This window comes from Cryptomeria japonica, chromosome 8 (genome assembly GCF_030272615.1).
Source record: "Cryptomeria japonica chromosome 8, Sugi_1.0, whole genome shotgun sequence".
NCBI classification, from domain to species: Eukaryota; Viridiplantae; Streptophyta; class Pinopsida; order Cupressales; family Cupressaceae; genus Cryptomeria; species Cryptomeria japonica.
In genome coordinates this window covers 469,967,923-469,990,508 of record NC_081412.1, presented here as the reverse complement: position 1 = coordinate 469,990,508, position 22,586 = coordinate 469,967,923, and the positions used below count along the sequence as shown (strand labels likewise).

At 39.7% G+C, this 22,586-nt stretch overlaps 1 protein-coding gene across 1 annotated transcript in view; it reads right to left on the bottom strand.

Annotated features, from left to right (window-relative positions):
* The window catches only part of LOC131079542 (glycerol-3-phosphate dehydrogenase SDP6, mitochondrial), a 114,772-nt gene that overhangs the window by 44,420 nt on the left and 47,766 nt on the right, over positions 1 to 22,586 (bottom strand). Inside the window, exon 3 of the mRNA XM_058017519.1 lies at positions 3,683 to 4,014. Within this exon, the coding sequence (XP_057873502.1) occupies positions 3,683 to 4,014 (332 nt within the window). The remainder of the gene's footprint in view (positions 1 to 3,682; positions 4,015 to 22,586) is intronic.

Here is a 22,586-nt window from a genome sequence, read left to right as displayed (position 1 = left end):
ATATCATCTCCTAGAAGAACAATTGCGTAAGTCCACTTGGAAGAGCAGCAAACACATCAACCATTGAAGCTATCCACACGTCAAGACCTAACATTATTAACCTTGGAGTTATCTCAAGTAATCCTAGCACTCAGCACTAGAGAGGTCTTTGTTTAAGAGAGGATGGAGTATTCAATACTTTATCCTGTGTTCGAGGTGCCATAAAACACACATCAACACCAAGCATATCTCAAATGAAGACCAAGCTGCTCTTTTATAACTGCCGAAGAAGCTTCTAGACACTTTTCAGGTTTTCCCTCCCTTTTTAATTAAAATCTGTCAATTTAAATTTGGGCTTAGGGACATTATAAAGTGACATTGTGCATCACTTAAAATCTCATTTTATAAACTTTATTAAATTAATCAAATAATATTACTTTTGATGGATGAAATAGGTTAACAAGTCTCAACTATAACCTACGGGAATGAAATAGGCTAACAAGTCTTCCTGAAGCAACTATGTAGAAGGTCACTGTTATCACAAAAGCTTGCACCCTTGCCGAGCTATCAACTCAGCAACCTTGTGAAACATGGAAACAACCCCGAAGTGTGGGACCTTGCGCAAGGGGGTTGAATCTCCGAAGAAGGCCGGCTTCCTTCTCTATCTAGGTGCAGGTGTTGAACCAACTCAACACTTCAAAGCTAATTCCTAAGCCTACCCTAACAACTTGCAAAGGAAAAGAGAAGAGAGAAATTGCTTGAAAACAAAGGGAGGTGATGCACCAAGAAGAGATAGTTCCTCTCCCTACCGAAATGACACAAGTAATTAACTGAAACACCCTAAAGATGCACAACTTTCAGTTATATGAGTAACCCCAATGCATAGATGAAGGTTAGACTCCACTGAATGCCAAGAGGGGAGAAGAATTCCCACGAGTCACACTTAAAAAACCAGTTAACACAGCATATATGAAGAGAAAGAGCCACAACATACACCTATGATGAAGGTAAGAAAGCATACACAACATATATAGGTTGAAAGAAGGCAAGAATAGTGTTCTTCAATTAATCATAAGGCCAAACGCCAATCTTACAGTTGCAGAAATGCAAAGATTACAAGTCTTCAAGAGAAGAGGAGAGCATAAGAAAACTCCAAGCAAATAGGGAGAGAACCCTTACAATGAGGCTTAACAGCCTTATATAGAAAAATGGGTTACAGTGGTGATCATGACCGCTGCATGTCAGTCTGGAGGTGCAGGGAAGTGCATGCACTTGACTTGTACATGCAAGCAACCTAGCCTTACCTCCAAAGACAATTCTGAGGAAGATAGATTGACTAACCTTCCAAAGTTAGGCATGACATAAGTCACCCAGCATGGCCCTGTACCTCCCTTGATGGAAATCCTGCCAAAAACATTAAATGCACCCTTGTGGCTTCACAAAAAAAGTGCATAAGTCACCAAAACTGTCGAAGCATTTAAAGCTTTTAGTGTCGATCACGCCATCCGGAAGTGTTGCAAGTCGGAAGTAGTTTGGAAAACTTCGAAGACCGGGGTCACCGTAGTTGGGGAACTTCGGAGACCGGGGTCACCGTAGTTGGACAAGGAACTTCGGAACCTGGGGGTTCCAAAGTTGGGGAACTTCGGAGACCGGGGTCACCGTAGTTGGGGAATTTCAGAGACCAGGGTCACCGTAGTTGGACAAGGAACTTCGGAACCTGGGGGTTCCGGAGTTCCGGGGTAGGAACTTGGGAACTTGGGGGTTCCAGAGTTTCGGGGGAGTAGAACAGAAGAAAAGCTAAGGGAAGGAAGGGAACTTCAAAAACTTGGAGTTCCGGAGTTCTGAAGCAAGAAAGAAAGAGGCTAAGGCAAAGAAATTCGGAACCTCGGGGTTCTGGAGTTCCAGAGAAGAGAAAGAGAGGGCCAAGGAACTTCCGACAAGGCAACACTTCAAACCATGATTTCACTGCTTTTCTCCTTGATCAACTGGGCAGTGCTGGCCCATGGAACATTTCTCTGATCGATTCTCACTAATGGACCAAGGGTGTCAAAAAATGACAACAGTCACATTACATACTTGCATGTTTTCTCACTTTCTCTATTGGACTCCCATGGAGCAATCTCTAACTTGGGAATCAAAAACCATAAGCCCAAGCAGATAATGTATTTTTCAATTAATAAAATATTGAATCTTTTCCCTTATTTTCAAATCATTAGGTCATTTGTGTTAATGTATAGATAGCTTTGGTAAGATAAATGATTGAATGAGAGATAAATGAAGTCTCTCACTCAATCATTTATCATATCGATTATTCAATTGATAAAGATTCCCTTTATATTAATCCTAGTATCCAAATTCGTTAATCTATTCATATTCACCGATTGACAAATCGAGTTAATTCTTGCAAATAAGACTTAACGATTATCGGTTAAACTACCGTTTAGATTAGTCTATGTTCACACCAATTATATCGGATGTTAAGGATACACCGCTTGGCATACACCGATTATATCGGATGTGAAAGATAATGCTAATATTACCATGCGCCACCGATAATTATATCGGGTGTTAATATAAACCATGCTCCACCAATAATTATATCGGGTGGTAAGATAACTATGCACCACCGATAATTATCGGGTGTTTCAATATATGCACCGGTTGGTAAACAATATGCCATGCATTATTATTGTGAGGGGGCACAATCAAGTGATGTCTTGATCGGCCATGTCCAAAAGACATGGCCGGTCAAGGCGTCGCTTGACTGTACCCAGCCCACTACATATACCAAATGAAATGTGTGAGAATGGACATTGAAATTAATAAATGCTCCTCCTCTCCTGCCACATAAAAGAAGACAATCAGATTTATACAACAATTCAGTGATAGAAAAAATAAATATTAAATTAGAATATAAACTTGCATATTGAATGTAAATTGAACATCATTTACAATTTGGGGTCTATCTTATGCATTGATTACATTATATAAATGGGTAATTTTTTATCATATTAAGACATACCATAATATCATAATGTATCTTTCGAGGATATTTCCGTTATGCAAATAAGCTGTAATGCGCAGCAAAATCTTACCAATAATGTCTATGTTAGGACAGCCAGATGTTTTGGCTCACTTAAGTAACATATTTTGTCTGAAAGTTTTGAGCCTAAATCCAATGCATTCCCTAGCCAGCCTCCATATATTCAATAAATCTATTGATGAAATTAATGATAAAGCAACTTCATTCTATTTGTTGCCAAAAGTAATCAAATGCATGAGAAGCAACTAAATTAAAAGCAACTGATGATCAAATAAATAACATTAAGTGAGCAAAGGATCAAAGAGATTGGAAATAAGGCCAACAAAATTAAAAACAACTGATGATCAAGGAAATATCATCTAACAAGTGAAGCACTAGCAAGATTTGAGATAAAGCCTATCATCAACACAGTTGAGGTTTATAAGGATGCTTTCAATATTCTGTATCCAATATCCTTAATAGTTTGTTTGCCTATAATAGCAGTCATTGTGATGAAAATATTCACCGATATTCTAAAAAGCCTCTTCTGGATTTCCTTGGTCAATTTTACATTAGATTTAGCTTCAAAACTTCTATATTTTTCATCTTCTAAGAAGTCTATCATTAAATAAATATGACCATGATATTTTTAAAATGACAACTGAGATGTTTGTACAGCACCTTAACATTTAAGTAATCACTGATGGCATCTAAAATGAATTGAATCTCTTCTTCATGGGGTTCTGGTAGCATCGTCAAAGTAGTATTGGAATCTGTAGTTCCTGCAATTGTCCTTCCAAGCCAAGGTAGCATGAAAACCACTCTCCCATCCTTTGTTTTTGGTACAATCAAACCCATGCCCTCTGGAGAATAATAATCAGGAAGAACAATGTGCACACCACTGCTGGGACAAATCATTTTTTGTGCATCTTTGTCAGCCATCATTCGCACTTCATCACAAAAAGGTCCAGCAGCATTCACTACCACTTTTGCATAAATATCAAATTCCTTGCCTGCAGTTGCAAACAATTACATCAATAACAAAGAGTACTTAGTGACCTATCAGTGTACATGCTATACATGCATAAAAAGTCAAAACAATATGTCACAATGCCAGACTATGAGAGCAAGCATTGGACATCTGCTGAGAATAAGCCCAGCCTCTTGCTGTTCCTATTAATAATTACCAATATATAAAAAGAATTCTCATTTCTTGATGCATTTCTTATTGAAAAATGTTATTTTTCTTTCCTTAACAAACATTGGTTAACAACACAATAAGCTTAATGTTAATAGAAAAATGTCAAAAACTAGCCTCCTGTAAAAATTGAAGTCCCGAGAGGGGCTGCTATTAATTTATCAATTTATAAAAAACACATGGAGAAAGTTTGAATCAAAGAAAGAATTCCAAGCAAAAGAGATTAAAAACTCTGCTTTGAGGACCTCCTCGATCAACTATAGTAGTAGTGATATTACATTTACATGGCATTGACACAGCACATTTAAAACACTTAAATAGTCAAAAATGGAAAAATAGGATTTTATAAGCAAAATTCTGAGGGTTTCTTAAAAAAGGTATGAATAACCTGCAAGTTTTTAAATAACCCATGTTTTAAAAGAAGGTTATTAAATAACCTGCAGGTTTTCCCAGTTTTCTCTGAGATTGACCAGATTTGACAAGGTTTTTCCAAAAAATGGCATACTAGTTTGAATTAGCACAGACAGATGCAGGGTGCCAATTCAATGCAGGAAAATGAGTACTTAAATCTTTTCCCACTTTATCTACATAAAAACTCTACTTAATTTTTATTTAAATATTTTGAATGGCCAGTTATAGCCCTCCAGTCTAACCAATTTCCAATTCTCCAGGCTTCACTCTCTACAGTGTACATATGGTTATAGTGTTATACTAAGGATGATATATAATTAGAAGATGATGTTGTAATGTCCTCTTCCTAGGTGACAAGCAGTTGAGCAAGGATTGGCCTATCGTCAGGTTTTCATAGGCCAGTGGAGCGAAGAGGGAACCCATTTTGAAGCTTGTGGAGTTACGCAGGGACTTTATAAGCCATTTTGGATGTTCAAAGGCAGTTCCTATTTTTTAGGGGGTCTCTATTTTTTAGGGAATGAATGAGAGTTGGTTCTGAGGTGTCTATGGACCATTCTGAATCATTTGAGATCATCTCCTTTTTTTTGGGAGAGCTCCTATTTTTTGACTGGTTGACCACTCGGAGCACTGGGGAGCGGAGCAGGAGCCCTTACGTGCATTTTCAATTGATTGGAGACAATCTCCTAACTTTTAGGAGAATCCCTATTTTCCAGGAGGACACTGTCAGATCACCTTCTATTTTTAGATATCACCAAGATGGCGAGGGCATCAACAGTTTTCAGTTTGGAGTCAGGTGATAGATTTATGAATAAATCTGGATTAAATAAATTATGTCTAAAGTTTGATTTAAATAAAAATTGAAGTGATTTAATTAAGTCACTTTATATTATAATAAAAGGGGCCCCCTTGTGCCATAATGCCTAGGAGACATGAGTTAAGTTGTTTTTAAGAAAAAATTAATTCTTTTAATAAAGGGAGTCTAAGGGGATCATACATTTTGAGGGAGACATAAGGGAATGAAATAAAATTAATAAGAGGAAGAAATAAAGTTTGATAAACTATTAAACTTTATTTAAATAAAGTCTTTGAACCCTAAAATCAAATTAGGGATTTGAGAGAATAAAGAACATTGGAGGCAGCCATTATTTAATCATTCAATCATTTATTATTTGCCCATTCTTGTACGGTGGATTTTGGAGAGCCAATTCTTCCTGCACCATGCCAGGCATCCTTCTGAGGACCAATTCCCTTGGAGGTTTATGAATTGGACGGAAACCCAATTCATTATTGAGGAGAATCTGCACTGGGTTCTCATTTGTGCATCATTGGAGTTATTCTTCAGCCTGTTATTTTCCAGATTTGTTGTTGAATTGGGTGCCTAGGGTTTGTTAGAGCAAAGTCAGAATTATTCACCCATATGGAAGCAACTTGGGAATCATATGATTCATAAATATTAATCTTTTCAGACTCAGCAAAAATTTTAATTTGTTCCAGCGATTTTCTAAGCTTGAAGGCGAAAGGTTTTAGGAAATCAAATTCAGAACTACTTACAGAAATAATCGCCAACTTGGTCTATGACTGGGATAGCGAATTTGGCATCATGGCAGCTCTTTGGCTAGGGATTGACTAGGGTTATACAGCAGATCTGCAGTCCTCACAGTTTGGAACAGACTGAGATGCATCGATCCTTGATAGTCTTCATATTCTTTCATTAAATAAGACTGCCCAGCTGGTGCAGTTATCACTGTGTTATAATAAGAGAGTTTACAGCATTCATAATAAATGATTTGTGGTCATCATCACAAGTCAATAATCCTGTAGCAGTTTGGAGTATTTTCAGAGTTACCCAGGGACGCGTCCCCGACCTGAAAACCCCCGTCCCCGTCCCGGGGACGTTTCGGGGACTTGGGGACAGCCAGGGGACGTTTCCCCCCTTCCCCAAATTGCCCTGTTTTTTGAGGGGACGTCCCCGAAACGGGGGGACGCCTGCCCTAGCTCGGGGGGACGTCCATACGTCCCAGGACGGCTGGGGACGGCTGGGACATCCCCAATTCGTCCCGGGGATGGCCAGACGTCCCCCATTCTAAGGCCCTTAAAAAATATTTAAAAAATTTAAAAAGTTGTATTTTCAATTTTTTATTTAAATTTTCTAATAGAGGCCCCTTATTAATTTAAATTATTATTAAAAATTAAAAAAATTAAAAGATAACATTAATTAAATTTTAAATTTATTAATTTAATTCATAATTTTGACAATGAAACTATATGGCAGCAGTGTAGCCTTTGGGCATTTTGACACAGAGATTAGAAAATCTCCAAACTCGGCGAGTCAATAGAAAAATAACACCCAACGCCTTTATTAAATAATAAGTTTTTTTGGCCTCACGGGGCGCTGCCCCTCAACCCCGCCCTGTATCGCGACAGGGAGTGCGCAAGGGGCGCTGCCCCTTGACCCCACCTTGGGGGCGCTGCTCCCAAACCCCCGTTGAAAAATATGGGGGGAAACTGCGTCGATAGAAGTAGGGAAAATTTAACCTCCGAGTCTATTGATATGCATATTGACAATGTGAATGAATTGAAATTCTGATTTATGAATGCATAATTGCATATTGTCTATTGAGTATTAACAATGTTGTATGTTCAGAATTTACGTTCTAAAATGTTTTCAACTTTTCATAGTATCATACACATGCTATATCCATGTTTTATTGTTTTCATATGAATATAATGTATGTATGCATGCTTTATCCATGTTTTCATATGAACATTTAGAATTTTGAAATTTTCCTATATAGCCGTCCCCTTTGCCGTCCCCCGCCGTCCCCAAATTTGGCAAAAAAATTTGCCGTCCCCTACCGTCCCCGTCCCGGAAACTCGGGGTAACTTTGAGTATTTTCTATTGTATTTGGCATTTGCCTTCATCAATAAAACTTCATTTGAACAGCACCAATTCCCGGGTATGTTTCCTTAGTAATTTGCTGAAGCAAATTCATTCATTGAAATTAAATAAATGCTGTCAGTAATAAATTAGGACCCTGAATTTATATCAGTTATCTATATCATTGTTTATTTGGGTCCAAATTCCATTCTATTTGCATGAGTTTCACAGTGAACATCATTCCTTTCTTGGTATTGGAAAATCCAAAACAAAACCACTAGCAAACAAACTCTTAAACCAATCAGCAAGCCAAACAATTCATAATAAGCAAATCAGAACTAGAACGGGATCTTTCAGTGGTATCAGAGCTTGGATTCTGCCAGCCTGTTGAGTTAAATCAAGTTGTGTATACTTTAGTGGATTGGTTTCCAGTTGGGACAGCGTGATAGCTCATCATGGCGGGGTTGTTTAGCAATAAACAAGCATGGAAGGAATTTGAACAAACACAACACAAGATCATTCGCAAATTGCAGCATGTTGAAGATTCCTTTTCAAGGAAAATTATGCACACTAATGGTTCATCTCCATCTACAAGGACAATTAAGAGACCTCATGCCATGGCAACAAATGATGCAATTATGAGCAGCTACCATAAGTATTGCTCCCTGCCTAAGAAGATACGTGACCTCTTTTCCTTCACACAATTTATGGGTGTACCTGAAGAGGATGATGATGATTTGGTATCTATAAGTTCAAATCAGCAGTGTAAGAGGAAAGATTATTCAAATGGAGTGTGCAAAAATCTACATGAAGAATTTGATAAACATGCAAATCCGGTTCATGAAGACAAAATGATAGCATTGGGAAGTGACTCACATGAGGCTTCATCATCTTTGCGAGAAGATTCACAAGAGGATTCTATAGGGGAGATAAGCATGGCTTCCCTTGATGTAGGGAATGAGATTGGCATGGATAATGATGGTATGGATTCTTTAGGTGATCACAATGCATCTTCTAGTGTGATAGTTGATTCCAATGATGACAAAATCCCTACACATGAAGAAAATTCACACCATGGCACTCCAGATTTTGGAGTCAAACATGAAGATTATGTTGTGGATACAAGCCACAAATGTTTTGATTTTGTAAAGAAGACACAAAGAATGTGTGATGGATGGTTACAAAGAGCTAAGAAGGCAAAGATGCTGGCTGCCAAAACAAGAAAACACCTACAAGAAGTCAAGGAACTATGCAAACAGCTAGATAATGCAAGGAAACAATGAGAATCATGCATAAGATCATTATTTCTTCCAAGAGAAGAATGTATACGAGTGGAGTAGCAAGTTGCTTGGTGATCACTTGAGGGCAAGCAATCTTGGGAAGGGACGATTGTAATGTCCACTTCCTAGGTGACAGGCAATTGAGTAGGGATTGGCCTATTGTCAGGTTTCCATAGGCCAGTGGAGCGAAGAGGGAACCCATTCAGAGGCTTGTGGAGTTGTGCAGGGGCTTTATAAGCAATTTTGGATGTTCAAAGGCAGTTCCTATTTTTTAGGGTGATCCCTATTTTTAGGGAATGACTGAGAGTTGGTTTTGGGGTGTCTATGGACCATTCTAAATGATTTGAGACCATCTCCTATATTTTTAGGAGGGCTCATATATTTTAGGGAGGACTGCCAATTGATTGGTTGAGCACCCGGAGGACTAGGGAGCGGAGCGGAGCAGGAGCCCTTACGTGCATTTTCAATTGATTGGAGACAATCTCCTAACTTTTAGGAGAATCCCTATTTTCTAGGACATTGCTAGTTCACCTGCAATTTTTAGATATCACCAGGATGGCGAGGGCATCAACAGTTTACAGTTTTCAGTTTAGAGTCCAGGTGATAGATTTATGAATAAAACTGGATTAAATAAATTATTGTCTAAAGTTTGATTTAAATAAAAATTAAAGTGATTTAATTAAGTCACTTTATATTATAATAAATTAAAATTAAGGGGCCCCACTTGTGCCATGATGCCTAGGAGACATGAGTTAAGTTGTTTTTAAAAACAACTTAATTCTTTTAATAAAGGGCGTCTAAGGGGATCATACATTTTGAGCGAGACATAAGGGAATGAAATAAAGTTAATAAGAGGATGAAATAAAGTTTAATAAACTTTATTTAAATAAAGTCTTGCAACCCTAAAATCAAATTAGGGATTTGAGAGAATAAAGAACATTGGAGGCAGCCATTATTTAATCATTCAATCATTTATTATTTGCTCATTCTTGTACGGTGGATTTTGGAGAGCTAATTCTTCCTGCAAAATGCCAGACATCCTTCTGAGGACAAAATCCCTTGGACGTTTATGAATTGGATGGAAACCCAATTCATTATTGAGGAGAATCTCCACTCGGTTCTCATTTGTGCATAATTGGAGTTATTCTTCAGCCTGTTATTTTCCAGATTTGTTGTTGACTTGGGCGCCTAGGGTTTGTTGGAGTAAAGTCAAAATTATTCACCCATATGGACGCCACCTGGGAATCATATGATTCATAATTATTAATATTTTCGAACTCAGCAAATATTTTAATTGGTTCCAGCGATTTTCTAAGCTTGAAGATGAAGGGTTTGAGGAAATCGAATTCAGAACTACTTACAGAAATAATCGCCAACTTGGTCTATGACTGGGACAGCGAATTTGGTATTATGGCAGCTCTTTGGTTAGGGATCGACTAGGGTTATACAACAGATCTGCAGTCCTCACAGTTTGGTTCAGACTGAGAAGCATCGATCCTTGATAGTCTTCATATTCTTTCATTAAATAAGACCACCCAGCTGGTGCAGTCATCGCTGTGTTATAATAAGAGTCTACAGCATTCATAATAATTGATTTGTGGTCATCATCACAAGTCAATAATCCTGTAGCAGTCTGGAGCATTTTCTATTGTATTCGGCATTTGCCTTCATCAATATAACTTCATTTGAACAGCACCAATTCCCAGCTATGTTTCCTTAATAGTTTGCTGAAGCGAATTCATTAATTGAAAGTAAATAAATGTTGTAAGTAATAAATCAGAACCCTGAATTTATATCAGTTATCTATTTCATTGTTTATTTGGGTCCAAATTCCATTCTATTTGCTTAAGTTTCACAGCGAACATCATTCCTTTCTTGGTATTGGAAAATCAAAAACAAAACCACTTGCAAACAAACTCTTAAACCAATCAGCAAGCCAAACAATTCATAATAAGCAGATCAGATCTAGAACAGGATCTTTCAGATCTAGTCACCAGAAAATTGTCTCAAGATCATATAGAAATTTATTTCATCCTGCTTTCTCACAGACACAGTTTACATAAAATTCAAAACTAAGGACAAGTGTGCTTCAGATAAGAATATTCAAAGCTCCTTAAAGTTGCTCCCATCGTATGGAGGATTTATTCTCCAAGCCTATCCTACTTTATGTATATTTCCCATCTTGAGATATGTTTACACTTTATAGAACTTAATCTCTGTAAAACAAACATTTTTTTCCAAACAAATTTTCTCTTTCTTTGGTCTATAAACTCATTTTTTACTATAAATTGCATGTTTATGTCTTGCAATATGTTTGGTAAGAGAAAGTTTTGTTCTTGTGCTCAATTTAAATACGTTAGCATCTCATCCATATTTCCTAATCATTTTAAACTTATAGGGGGTTTTGATGGTATGACCAATCTTTAAATTGGATCACAGAAGTTGTAAACAGGCTCCCTAAATCAAGAAGAAACCTGAAATGCCTTAGAAATGTGATTTGTCCAATTGAATGGTATTACAAAGCATAGGGAACTATGATGAAGTCATAAAAATGAGAGGGGTGGTCCAAGATATCTTAGATAACCTTCAAAAATAAGTTGCAGACCTCATAATGAACCTAGTTTGGTGAATTCACCGATTTCAACAGGCAGCAATAGCATCATCTGCTACAGAAATTTCACCTCTACAGTGGCGATTTAGTCATGACCAAAGAAAAAACGAAATTTCTTCCTAGTAGGAGTGGCAATTTTGCCACTGCACAAACAGGACATAGAATGAGAAAGGTTTTCATCATTTGAGCTTGCCTTTTGGACACTTGTTCCATTTTTAATGTGGGGGAGATTATAGGAAAGCATGTGAAGACTATAAGAAGGGTTAGACATGTCAACTCTTGTTGGATCCTTCATTCCATGTTCATCTTGGTGAAAGAAAGTGACAAAGTGGGGTTTTTGGAGGTGTAGACATAGTTCCAGGTATTTGGAGCTAGCAACTTACCACCATAGAGTTCTGTAAAATTCTTGGAGGCATTGTAATGCCTATGTAGCATGGTTTTGATAGCGGAATGTGAAGCAATGCTTGCTCTTGCTAGTGTTTGCCCACATTGTAGGGTTTATCCAGGGTAAAACATTATGTTGCAATCTTCTTGTGACTTGTGTGTGTGACTTTTTGCATGCTTGACCACTTCATGAGTTTCTTCCAAGCTTAGCAATTTGTATGAACATTTCTAGCTGTAAGAAATGCCCATTAGAGGTAGTTATAATTGTTTGCCCCTTGGGGTACATGTTCAGAACATGACAGAATGCAAGTAAAACGTAACAGTACACATATGCACAATGTATAGAGAACACACAGATATATTCATTGATCACAGAATTACAGTATATCTCCAATACAGCAATTCCCGTCTCGCATAACATAACCCGAAGATAAGTACATAGACATATATAAGGGTATCGACCAACTAAGAGTGCCAACCGTCAGCTAAACACCGACCCCTCGATAACAACTACCAACTACTAATTAACCCGACAACATCACCCCCTAAAAAAAAGAAAATCGTCTCCGGACGACACAACAAAATGGGGAATACAACTATACAAAATAAATCAAGGAGTTGGGGGCTGAGAGAGCGTCCCTGAGGAGGAAGGCGCAGGTGGAGTAGATGTCGCAAGCTGCTCCCTCAACTGGTGGACTTTCTCAGTCCGTTGCTATAGATCCCTCTCGGCTAACAGTTGTCTTTCCCTAGCGGTTTTCACCATAAATACTACCTCCATAACCTCCTTGTGCTTCTCATCTATCTCCTCCAAGGCTGCAGTAAGGCGAGTCTCCACTGCTACCCGCTCAACCTTCTCGTGGTCCAACTGCTCTTCTAAGGTTATCATCTGAGTCCTCTGTTGAACTAGCTCATCCTCTACCATTTGGAGTCGAGTGGCTAACTCCTCCTGAGTTGTAATAGCTGCCACCCGCTCGGCCTCAACCCCTGCTACTGCATGTCGGGCCTGTCTCATAGTACCCATCCCAGAATGCATGCTCAACCCTCCTGAGCATGGAGTGTCCTACTCTCCCCAACTAGCTCCTGACACCTCCATTCCTCCAACATGGCAGGCGTCTTCGTAGCAAGCCATCCCGGGGAGTCAAAACATCACACAAACTCCTCAGCGCATCCCCCTATAGCCAACAAGAGCGAGTGCTCCACCACCTGATCCGTCAGCCCGAGGGCTAGTTCCTGTACCGAGGCTACCATCCTCCACGCACCCGGCTCCATATCCACTAGAAACTTCTCGAGAGCACCCAACTCATCGTGAATCTCGAACACTACCTGCTGACTACGCCCAGGAGCCCTGGACTCCCCTCCCAATACAGCCATGTCATGCGGAGGGTCCAACTCCAATTCCTTCTAGTGGGTACTCCCCTCGTCCAAATCCATAATATCATGTTGTGGCAACACCTGTTGCTACTGTGGTGAAAGAGGCGGAGGTCCAAGGGGTGCCATGATAGTCACCAGATAGCGGTTCAGCCACACATCCACATTCGCATCTGGGGTCTCTGACTCAACTGCCTTCTCCCTAGGCATCTCCTGTGTGCCTGCTGACTACCCCATGGCCTCAACTACTGTCTCCACACTAGGTGTTAGGGTGAGTGGTGTCCGCAACTACCCAAACCCTGGCACAAGTATGGCTCCAACAGTCACACCTGAAGTAGTAAGTGGAGGCAATCCACCCTAGACCTGTAGCAAGGTTGGAGCAAAGACAATGCGTGGTACAAATTCACCCGAGAGTGTGACACCACCTGATGGTGCAACTCTTGCAATACCCTCGGCTCCCTCCTCGTTGCCCAATGCATCATCCCACAGTATCGCTACTCACCTCACCTCGGCTCACCAACACCTAAAGTAGTAAGTGGAGCCAATCCACCCTAGACCTGTAACAAGGCTAGAGCAAAGACAACATGCGGTACAAGTTCACCCAAGAGTGTGACACCACCTGATGGTGCAAGTCCTGCAATACCCACGGCTCCCTCCTCGTTGTCCAATGCATCTCCCACAGTACCGCTACTCGCCTCCCCTCATCTCACCATGTGGATTGTATAGCTTCCTCTGCTAACCCTCGAAGAAGTATCCCCCGACTCCTCTCCACTGTTGTCGGCCTCCTCAATTGTCTTTGTCTCACTCTTTGATGCAACTACCTGACGCCTATGCTTCTTAATGGACTGAGCATCACCGCCACCTGTAAAAGTGTCCAAGTGTTTCTAGTAGAATATGGGCAGTCGGGAAGGGTCCACACGACTCTGTGGCTGCAACTCATACTGGTCGAGAGGCACCTATGTTCATACAACATCCAAGAAAAGCCCAATAGCATGGTAGGGCATGTAAAAGGTTTTATGTCGTAATGACATGAACTCATGAATCAGTTCTAATAGCACGGACGCCCAATTGTACATTGTGTCGTTGCGTTAGCCATTCATCAAAGCAAGCAGCAGCACTACGGTATCCGAAGCTCGGCTAGCCCCTATCAGTCAACTCTTCATGATGTCGAGCAAACACTGCCACTCCCCTGGTACAATAAATGATTTCTTCAGACTACAACCCTTGGGTGTGTTCACCATCTTCCACTCGACAGGTGTCAAATTACCTCGACAGACCAAACGCAGGACTTTCTGCTTCTGCTCGGCAGTCATCTTCGTGGCTGATTTATCAATCTTCCGGCCTGTTGTGACGTATTCACACATCGCCCCATTGCAAATGGGGACCCCTACTATTTTGCTTTCTGGGGTTTGTTTTTCTAGGTCTTTTAGGGTTTTGTCTGTTAGCCTTTGCATGCTGAGTGTTGCCAGAGGGATTATTAAGAGAGCAGGCTCTGCTTGAGCCAGGGTGAGTCCACGGGGCCCCAGAATTAGGGTTTCTTTGAGAGTCTTCCTTAGGGCCTGGTTTTGCTCTTGTTGCTAATTGTGTCTTGCTTGGTGAGTGAGTATCATCCTTGAAGATCTAAGCTAGGTCAAGTTGGTGAGTGATGAAGTCTGGAATGTCATCCTAATCTTCAAATGCCCTGAAATTTGGCTAAGTCTGGAATGTCTTCCTGATCCTGAAATTTGACTAAGTCTGGAAAATTGAAGAATCCTCCAAAAACTAGATTTTGCATTATAACTCCTGGAGGTCCAAAACCACTCTCAAACATCCTGACAGTATATATGGAATATAACTTAAAGTATAAGAAAGACTTATACTTAAATGTTATATTCCATAATTTAATCCTGACGGAGAGGCCAAAATGTCAAATTTCGCCCCTAACCCTTCCAAAGGGTCCAAAGCGAATTTCGCTCCTGACCCTTCTAAAGGGTCTAGAGCGAAATTCCACAAAGGACCTAAATTCTTCACCTAAATCATTGAATGATCGAGCAAATTTGCAAGGATATAGAAGGAAATGGATCTAGGATCAAGTCTAAGACAAAGTCAAGTCAGTTTGGAGGTGAATTGAGCCTTAAATAGGAGTTTCGCTCCTGACCCTTCCAAAGGGTCCAGAGCGAATTCCTCTACAAGACACTCCACCTTGACCCAAACTATGAGCTAACCCATTCCTAGGCTTGAATGAAGGTAAAAACACTTGTTTGAATGAAGAAATGTGAAAAAATGAAGTCAGGATCATAGCCTAAGGTGAATTTCGCTCCTGACCCTTCCAAAGGGTCCAGAGCGAAATTCATATAAACCATATTTTTCTTCACAAAGTCTCCAAATGGATGCCAAGGTGAGCTTGATAGAGATCAAAGGAGGCCTAACAAGTTATGTCCAAGCCAAGGAAAGGAGAAGGGAATCAAGAAATGAGCCTAAAATGAGAATTTCGCTCCTGACCCTTCCAAAGGGTCCAAAGCGAAATTCATATTTCCTCTATTTTGCTCTTTAGCATGACCAAATTTGTGACTTCTAAGACATGGTTTGGAGGCCTTGGATGCATGTTTGCCTTGGAGAGGAGATTTAAGGCTTTGAAATGATGAAAATAACCTGGGAGAAGAATTTTGCTCCTGACCCTTCCAAAGGGTCCAAAGCAAAATCCTCCATTTAGCATTCTTTTTGGCCTTAAGACCTAGTTTAACCTTGTCTGGTGCTAGTTGGATGGTGGATTGTCTTGTTTGTGATGGGGGGAAGTTGAATTGATCAGGTTTGAAGGAGAATGGGATGAAAGAAGTGAGAAACTAGCCAAGAATGAGGATTTCGCTCCTGACCCTTCCAAAGGGTCCAGAGCGAAAATCCTAATAATCCTCAATTTCTTCTTTGTCCAGACAAAGTTCTTAGTTTTTTAAGGCATGTTTGGATGTGTTTTGACATGTTCTTGCCTTAGGAAGTGAATGGAAGCATCAAAATGTGGAGATTTTGTCCAAAAACAAGAATTTCGCTCCTGACCCTTCCAAAGGGTCTAGAGTGAAATTCTTAGAAACACCTATTTTTCCTTGGAGGTCAAGTCCTTGGTCTTTTTATGGCGTGGATGGAAGTGACATAGCATGTCTTTGCCTCTTGAGGTGGTTTGGAGTTGGAGAAATGAAGAATCAAGCCTAAAACATGATTTTCGCTCCTAACCCTTCCAAAGGGTCTAGAGCAAAAATCTTCATGGACCTCATTGTCTTCCTTGTTAGGCCAAGTTCTTAGTGTCCAAGGCATGTTGGAAGAAGGATAGACATGTTCTTGCCTTGAGGAATGATGGAAAGCAATAAAAGATGAAATATCAAGCCTAGAATGAGATTTTCGCTCCTGACCCTTCCAAAGGGTCCAGAGCGAAATTCTCCAAACCTCTATTTTCCCTCAATTTTATGCCAAGTCTAGGGTGGTTCAAGGTGAATTAGGATTGGGCGTGTCCTTAGGTGTGACTTTGACTTGCCAGTGATAATCAAATTTGAAGGAATTAAGCAAAATTCTAAAATCCACCTATTCCTTTGATATTTGTGCCAAGCTAGGCCTAGACAAAGGTGGTAGAAGCCCTTGAGATTGCCCTTGAATGGATTGTTGTCTCCAAAAATGATGGTTTTGGGCTAGAGGAATAAATTCACTCCTGACCCTTCCAAAGGGTCCAGAGCGAAATTCTTCAAACCACCCTTTTCCTCCATGAGTGAAGCTAAAACTTTAATGCCTATGGCATGGTTGAAGGTGGAGTGAAGTATTCTTGCCTTGTAAAGTGAATTGAGGTAAAGGAAGAGTAAGATCAAGCCTAAAACTTGAATTTTGCTCCTGACCCTTCCAAAGGGTCCAGGACGAAATTCACAAAATCTCATTTTTCCTTCAAAATTGTGTAAGGTCAAATCACTAGTGAGGGTGACTAGGCTTAAAAGATTGCCTCAAGCATGCCTTGGGGGGGTTGTGAGTGAAAGAAGTGAGTGTTTTGTCCAAGATCAAGAAATTCGCTCATGACCCTTCCAAAGGGTCCAGAGCGAAATTCTCAAAATGTCATTTTTCCTTCAAGTTTGTGATAGGCTAGGACGGTGATCAAGGCGAATTGGACTTGAAGATGGCCATAGGCATGTGTTTCAATAGGTTTTGAGTCCAAGAGGTAAGGATTTTGAGCTAAAGAGTGAATTTCGCTCCTGACCCTTCCAAAGGGTCCAAGGCGAAATTCTCAATTTCACCTAACTTGCTCATGATAAAGGTCAAAGCATGGATCCCTAGGCTTTGGAGGAAGGAAAGCTATCATATGTTTGCCTTGGGAGGAATTTTGGAGTAAACAAGTGATAGAATTATCCTGGAATGCAAAATCTGCTCCTGACCCTTCCAGAGGATCCAGGGCGAAATCTTTTGAAACTCCTATTTTTCACCTTGTTTGGGCCAGGCGAAGAGCTAATTGTGAGATAATGTTGAAAAGAGGTCTAAATTGGGCAAAATAGCAAATTTTGCTCCTGACCCTTCCAAAGGGTCCAGGGCGAAATTCTTATAGGGCCTGTCCCTGGGAAGGATTTTGAGCGAACTTTATTTTGAAGTCTTCTTGTTGATGATTTAAGGTGGAAAATGCTTTGTTGAAATGAACATGTCATATGTACTTAATCACCTTTTGGTTTATTTTGTAGATGGAGAAAACCAGGGCAAGGACGACCTCTTCCAGTCCAGCATCATCAAGGATGACCTCTTTCAGTCCAGCATCATCAAGGACGACCACTTCCAGTCCATCATCGTCAAGGACATTCCACAGGCAAAAGGGAAGACTCAAGGTGTTCCAAGGAATTGCCAGCTACCTCCAGAACCTTCACTTTGCCACACTAAGGAACCACAAGATGACGATGAAAGGTGTTGCCAGCATTTCAAGGAAAGGTACACCACCCACCCATCACGTCAAAGACAAAGGAGAATCAAATAAGGTCAGTGCAAGGGTCCGTTAAAGAAGTAGATAGTCTCAGAAGAGTTAATCAAAGTTAGCTTCTCAACCTCATCAAATTGAACATCAACCAAGTTACAAGTGTCAAACAAGGTGGCATCCCAGTCATCATTCCTCCAGTCGGATTGGTCCACCTCAGCGTGTCCAGATTCAATGTATCTGACTCATCGGGGATGGCACAAACTTCGAGGCACCTACCCCTGCTTCCTATTGGTCCTCACTCCTGGAGTGTAATTTTCTAATTGGCTAAGGAAGTTTGTTGTAACAAACCCTAATTAGGGTTTCTATCTTGTAATCCTAGCCATTGATTCTAAATCAATCAGAGTCATCTATTTGTAAAGGGTTTCTCTATATAAGGCTTGGCTCCTCATTTGTAAAGGTTAATAGTTGGTTGATAAAGAATAGATAATAGTGAATAGTCAGAGAATAGGAAATAGTTAGAGTAGAGTAGAAAGAGAAGACAAAGGTTGTTGCCAAGATGTTGTAAAGGACTTGTTAACTTCATTGAAGAAATGATGAATTCTATGGGTCGATTCAACAATTTGCATGGTCTCTATACTTCTCAAATTTGATTTCATGTTATTAGATGAGTGGAAGAAATGTGTATGATCGATGGTGAAATATGTATATCCATACTACTAGCAGTTTGTTGATTGCAGACTTGCCTTGCGTAGTCAACTGGAATCATTCAGCTTAAGCTTAACTTCAATTATCGCTTCTTCATTGATATGTATCAACCTGATGGTGTCCATGCTTGTAGTGGTGATCTGAACATCATAAAGCTTTCCTCAGAAGATTGCACTAACCTTGTGGAGATGGTCCTAGGATGTCAAAGCAAGACTTAGTTAGAATTTCATCAAAGGTCATTCATTGCTCTTACATTCTTAGTATTAGAAATAGATCTCGTTTCAACCTTTCTCCTTTTTCCTTTTTTTTCAAAATCAACGGCCAGTAAAATCTCACGTTCCAGCAATATCCAAAGCAAATCAGACGTTTAGGCAGTCAAACGTAAGTCCCCTTGTGATTCCAGCAAAATCACATCATACCACAAGAAGCTTATCCACATGTAGAGAACCTACATACAAGAACCTTAGAGTTGCCTCGATTGATCCTTCGGCAAAATCTTCGGCAGTCAAGAAACTTTGTTCAAGAGAGGATAAGGTACCTTTAGGTATTTTATTCTGTGTTCGCATGTGCATAAAAAACACATCAACACGGCCCTGTCCCAGAATGTCAAACACCCAAGTGAATGCGTCAGCTGAAAAGGAAACTGTAATTGTGCATTGTTGGTAATCAAAGACGAATTGCCAAATGTTTGCCCCTTGGGGTACATGTTCAGAAAATAACAGAATGCAAGTAAAATGTAACAGTACATATATGCACAATGTATAGAGAACTCACAAATATATTCATTGATAACAGAATTACAGTATATCTCCAAAACAGCATTTCTCGTCCCACATAACATAGCCCGAAGATAAGTACATAGACATATGTAAGGGTGTCAACCGGCTACGAGTGCCAACAGTTGGCAACCATCGGCTAACCGTCGACCCCTCGACAACAACTAACAACTACTAATTAACCCAACAACAATAATGTTTTTGGAGTGTTCGAGAGTTGACAAAGAATCCATTAGTTGATGGCTATGTGCATGGAACATCCATCCTAATTCATGGATCAATGACTAGGTTAATGTAATGTGTATGCTACCAAACTAGCCTTCATCTTAACGAAGGCCAGATTTGTATGTACACAGTGTTCAGAAGACAAAGGCCACATGAAAGCTTACTAATTTCTGCACAAATTACCCTGATGGTAGACCTAAGTTACCTATGGTCCCCTATGTATAAGATTATTTTCCTTAATGTTGTGGCATCAGTCCTTTTATGGTAAGAAAGGCCTTAAGGGGAAATATAAATATAGCCATATATATAGACCACCTCTATTAAATGACAAGCGGCTTGTTATATAAAACATTATCAATCAAGACTAAGAGTGAATAAAGTGCCATAGATATTTAGTAGATAGTATCAAAAGACAACCTATGCTCAATATGTGTATGCTCATGTCAATGTTCATGATCTCCTGCCCATGGTGGGAAGATATGTTTTATAACTTTTGAATAAAATTTAAACTAATAAAAACTTTTTTCTTGTGAGGTCCTAGGAATCATTCACAACAATTATATTAAGCATAGCAAAAATAATACAAAAATAGACATTGAATAAAATCAAAATTACTGTAGATAAAGCAGTTATGTAAGGAAAAAAAAAATTCCAAAACCTAGACAACTCTATAAAGCTTATATTGATACGGATTACATTAGATAGTATCTTCATCATGTTAAAGCATGAAAAGATAGTTGAATCTAAAGAAAGTTAAGACTAGGTGCTTTAGTGCTCTTATTGAATCTTATCAACCTGAATTGTATCTTCATCATATATTTTTGTATAGTTGAAACAGCAAATACATATATATATATGTAGCATCCTAAATTGTACTCCCTTACAATTTTGTCCTCATTTGGGCCCTCACCTTGGCGTTTGTGTCTTGAGGCCTGATTGGGGCCTTGATTCTGCTCACACCATGCAAATTCTTCATTATTTTCACCTTGCACTTCATTTCCCCCTTGTTTCTTGGTTCCTGATTAGTCAAGACCAGGGCGTTGGCGCTCTAGTCCTCTCAATCAAGACCTATTTTTGGGCCCCTTAGCGGTCACATCAATTTAGTTGCGACCTAGATCCCATGTTAGCTCATGTCGGAAAATTAAGTTGTTTTTTGACAAACAGATATAAAAGGAGGTCTACCCCTCTCATTTTAGAAGAATCACATAATCTAGGAGTTCGATCAAGCAATCAAGCATTCATTCAAATTCAAGTGAGCAAGTAATCAGTCTTCTTTCAAGCATTGGAGCAGAGGTAAGGTCAAGATTCAAGCTTTGGAGTTGACATCCATGTTCTATGTATATGAAGACTTCATGAAACCCTAATTCCTTGTGGAGACAAACAAAACTCCATTAAGAGGTATATCATTAGTGTTTCAGTCATTATTCAGCATCTCCCTCAAAAGGAGAACATTTCCATTATTACAATTCAATTACATTTTATTTCTATTTCATGGTTAATTCCAAAACCTGGGTTTGACCTAAGGCAAACCCCAACCTATTTCCCCTCTCTAGTGTGCGCAGGAACAGGTACGGAGCTGCAAACTTTAGAATTGGCTTTATTTACAGTGACTAACAGATTCCTCTTTAGAAAAGTGCAGAGGACCGGTGCGACAGGCACACCGGTCCTGACATTTTAGGAGCTCCTTCTAGGAATAAATCCAAATAGACTTGCATTCCTCAAATCCACGTTTGTGGCTCGATCCGACGATTATAGCTCGTTATTCATGTGTTTTTACTTTAATTCCAGCACATTTACCCTAATTTCAGCATTTTGCAATTCAACTTCAAAGAGCGCAATCAATCCAAATCTAGTAAACCCGATACAATTCTCAGCCCTATCCTTGTTAATTTGTGGCTAGATCTATTGGGTTTACCCCTCTTCAATGTAATGATCCCTAAGTCTAAATATTAGCAGTTTTCATACATCTAATTGTGGAAACCCTAATATTTTTCACCATTAAAATTAATAATAGTTGAAGAAACGAGTACATCAAAACCAGAGGCCTTGTTACCAAGAGCATAGTTCTAAATCTCCGAGAGAACTTGCAAGTTGAATAGATAGGCAAGTTTAATAATATAGCATTCAATATGGCAAGCAACCCAATGCATTGACTGTTACCAATGCATGGTTTATGACAAAAACTCTACACAATTTCAATGGCCTATTGCTATAGGAAGCCATCAAAAATACATATTTAATAGTAGAAGACACAAAGAGAATATTTCAATGGCGGCAGCATTTGATCCTTTATAGGTGGACAGAGAGCAGAATTAAGACTTTCAATAGCTTGAAAGTGGCTTTTCCATTGGCACATTGGTGTTCTTTTAGTCCATAGATGCCTCCCACAAATTCAAGAATGCAAAGACTTTGCTCAATTTGTTGAAGGCAAGAGGTGGGGGTGAAGAAAGTCTTTCAAGTTCTCACTAACAACACAGGCACATATGTGGCTATAGGGAGACCTCACAAGAGAGGCACCCTACCATAATTTAGAGCCCTTGTGCTTCTTAGTGCATTGATATAATGCTTGAGGACAATGGGAGGATTGGATGGAACAAAAATATAATTGAAGATGCAAGAAAATCACAAAATTTATTTACAACCACAATCAGGTGCTTATCTTCACAAGAAAGCATGCCAAAAGAAAGAAGTCTGTGTGATTAGGGATCGCACAGTTTGCCACAAGCTTTATCACATATACTACCTTCTCTCAAGTAGATGGTTGTGAACCATCAAGGATTGGAGTCTCAATATTGCACTAGGGGTGTAGGAGAGAGGGTTGTTAGGACAGTCTTTGATAATGT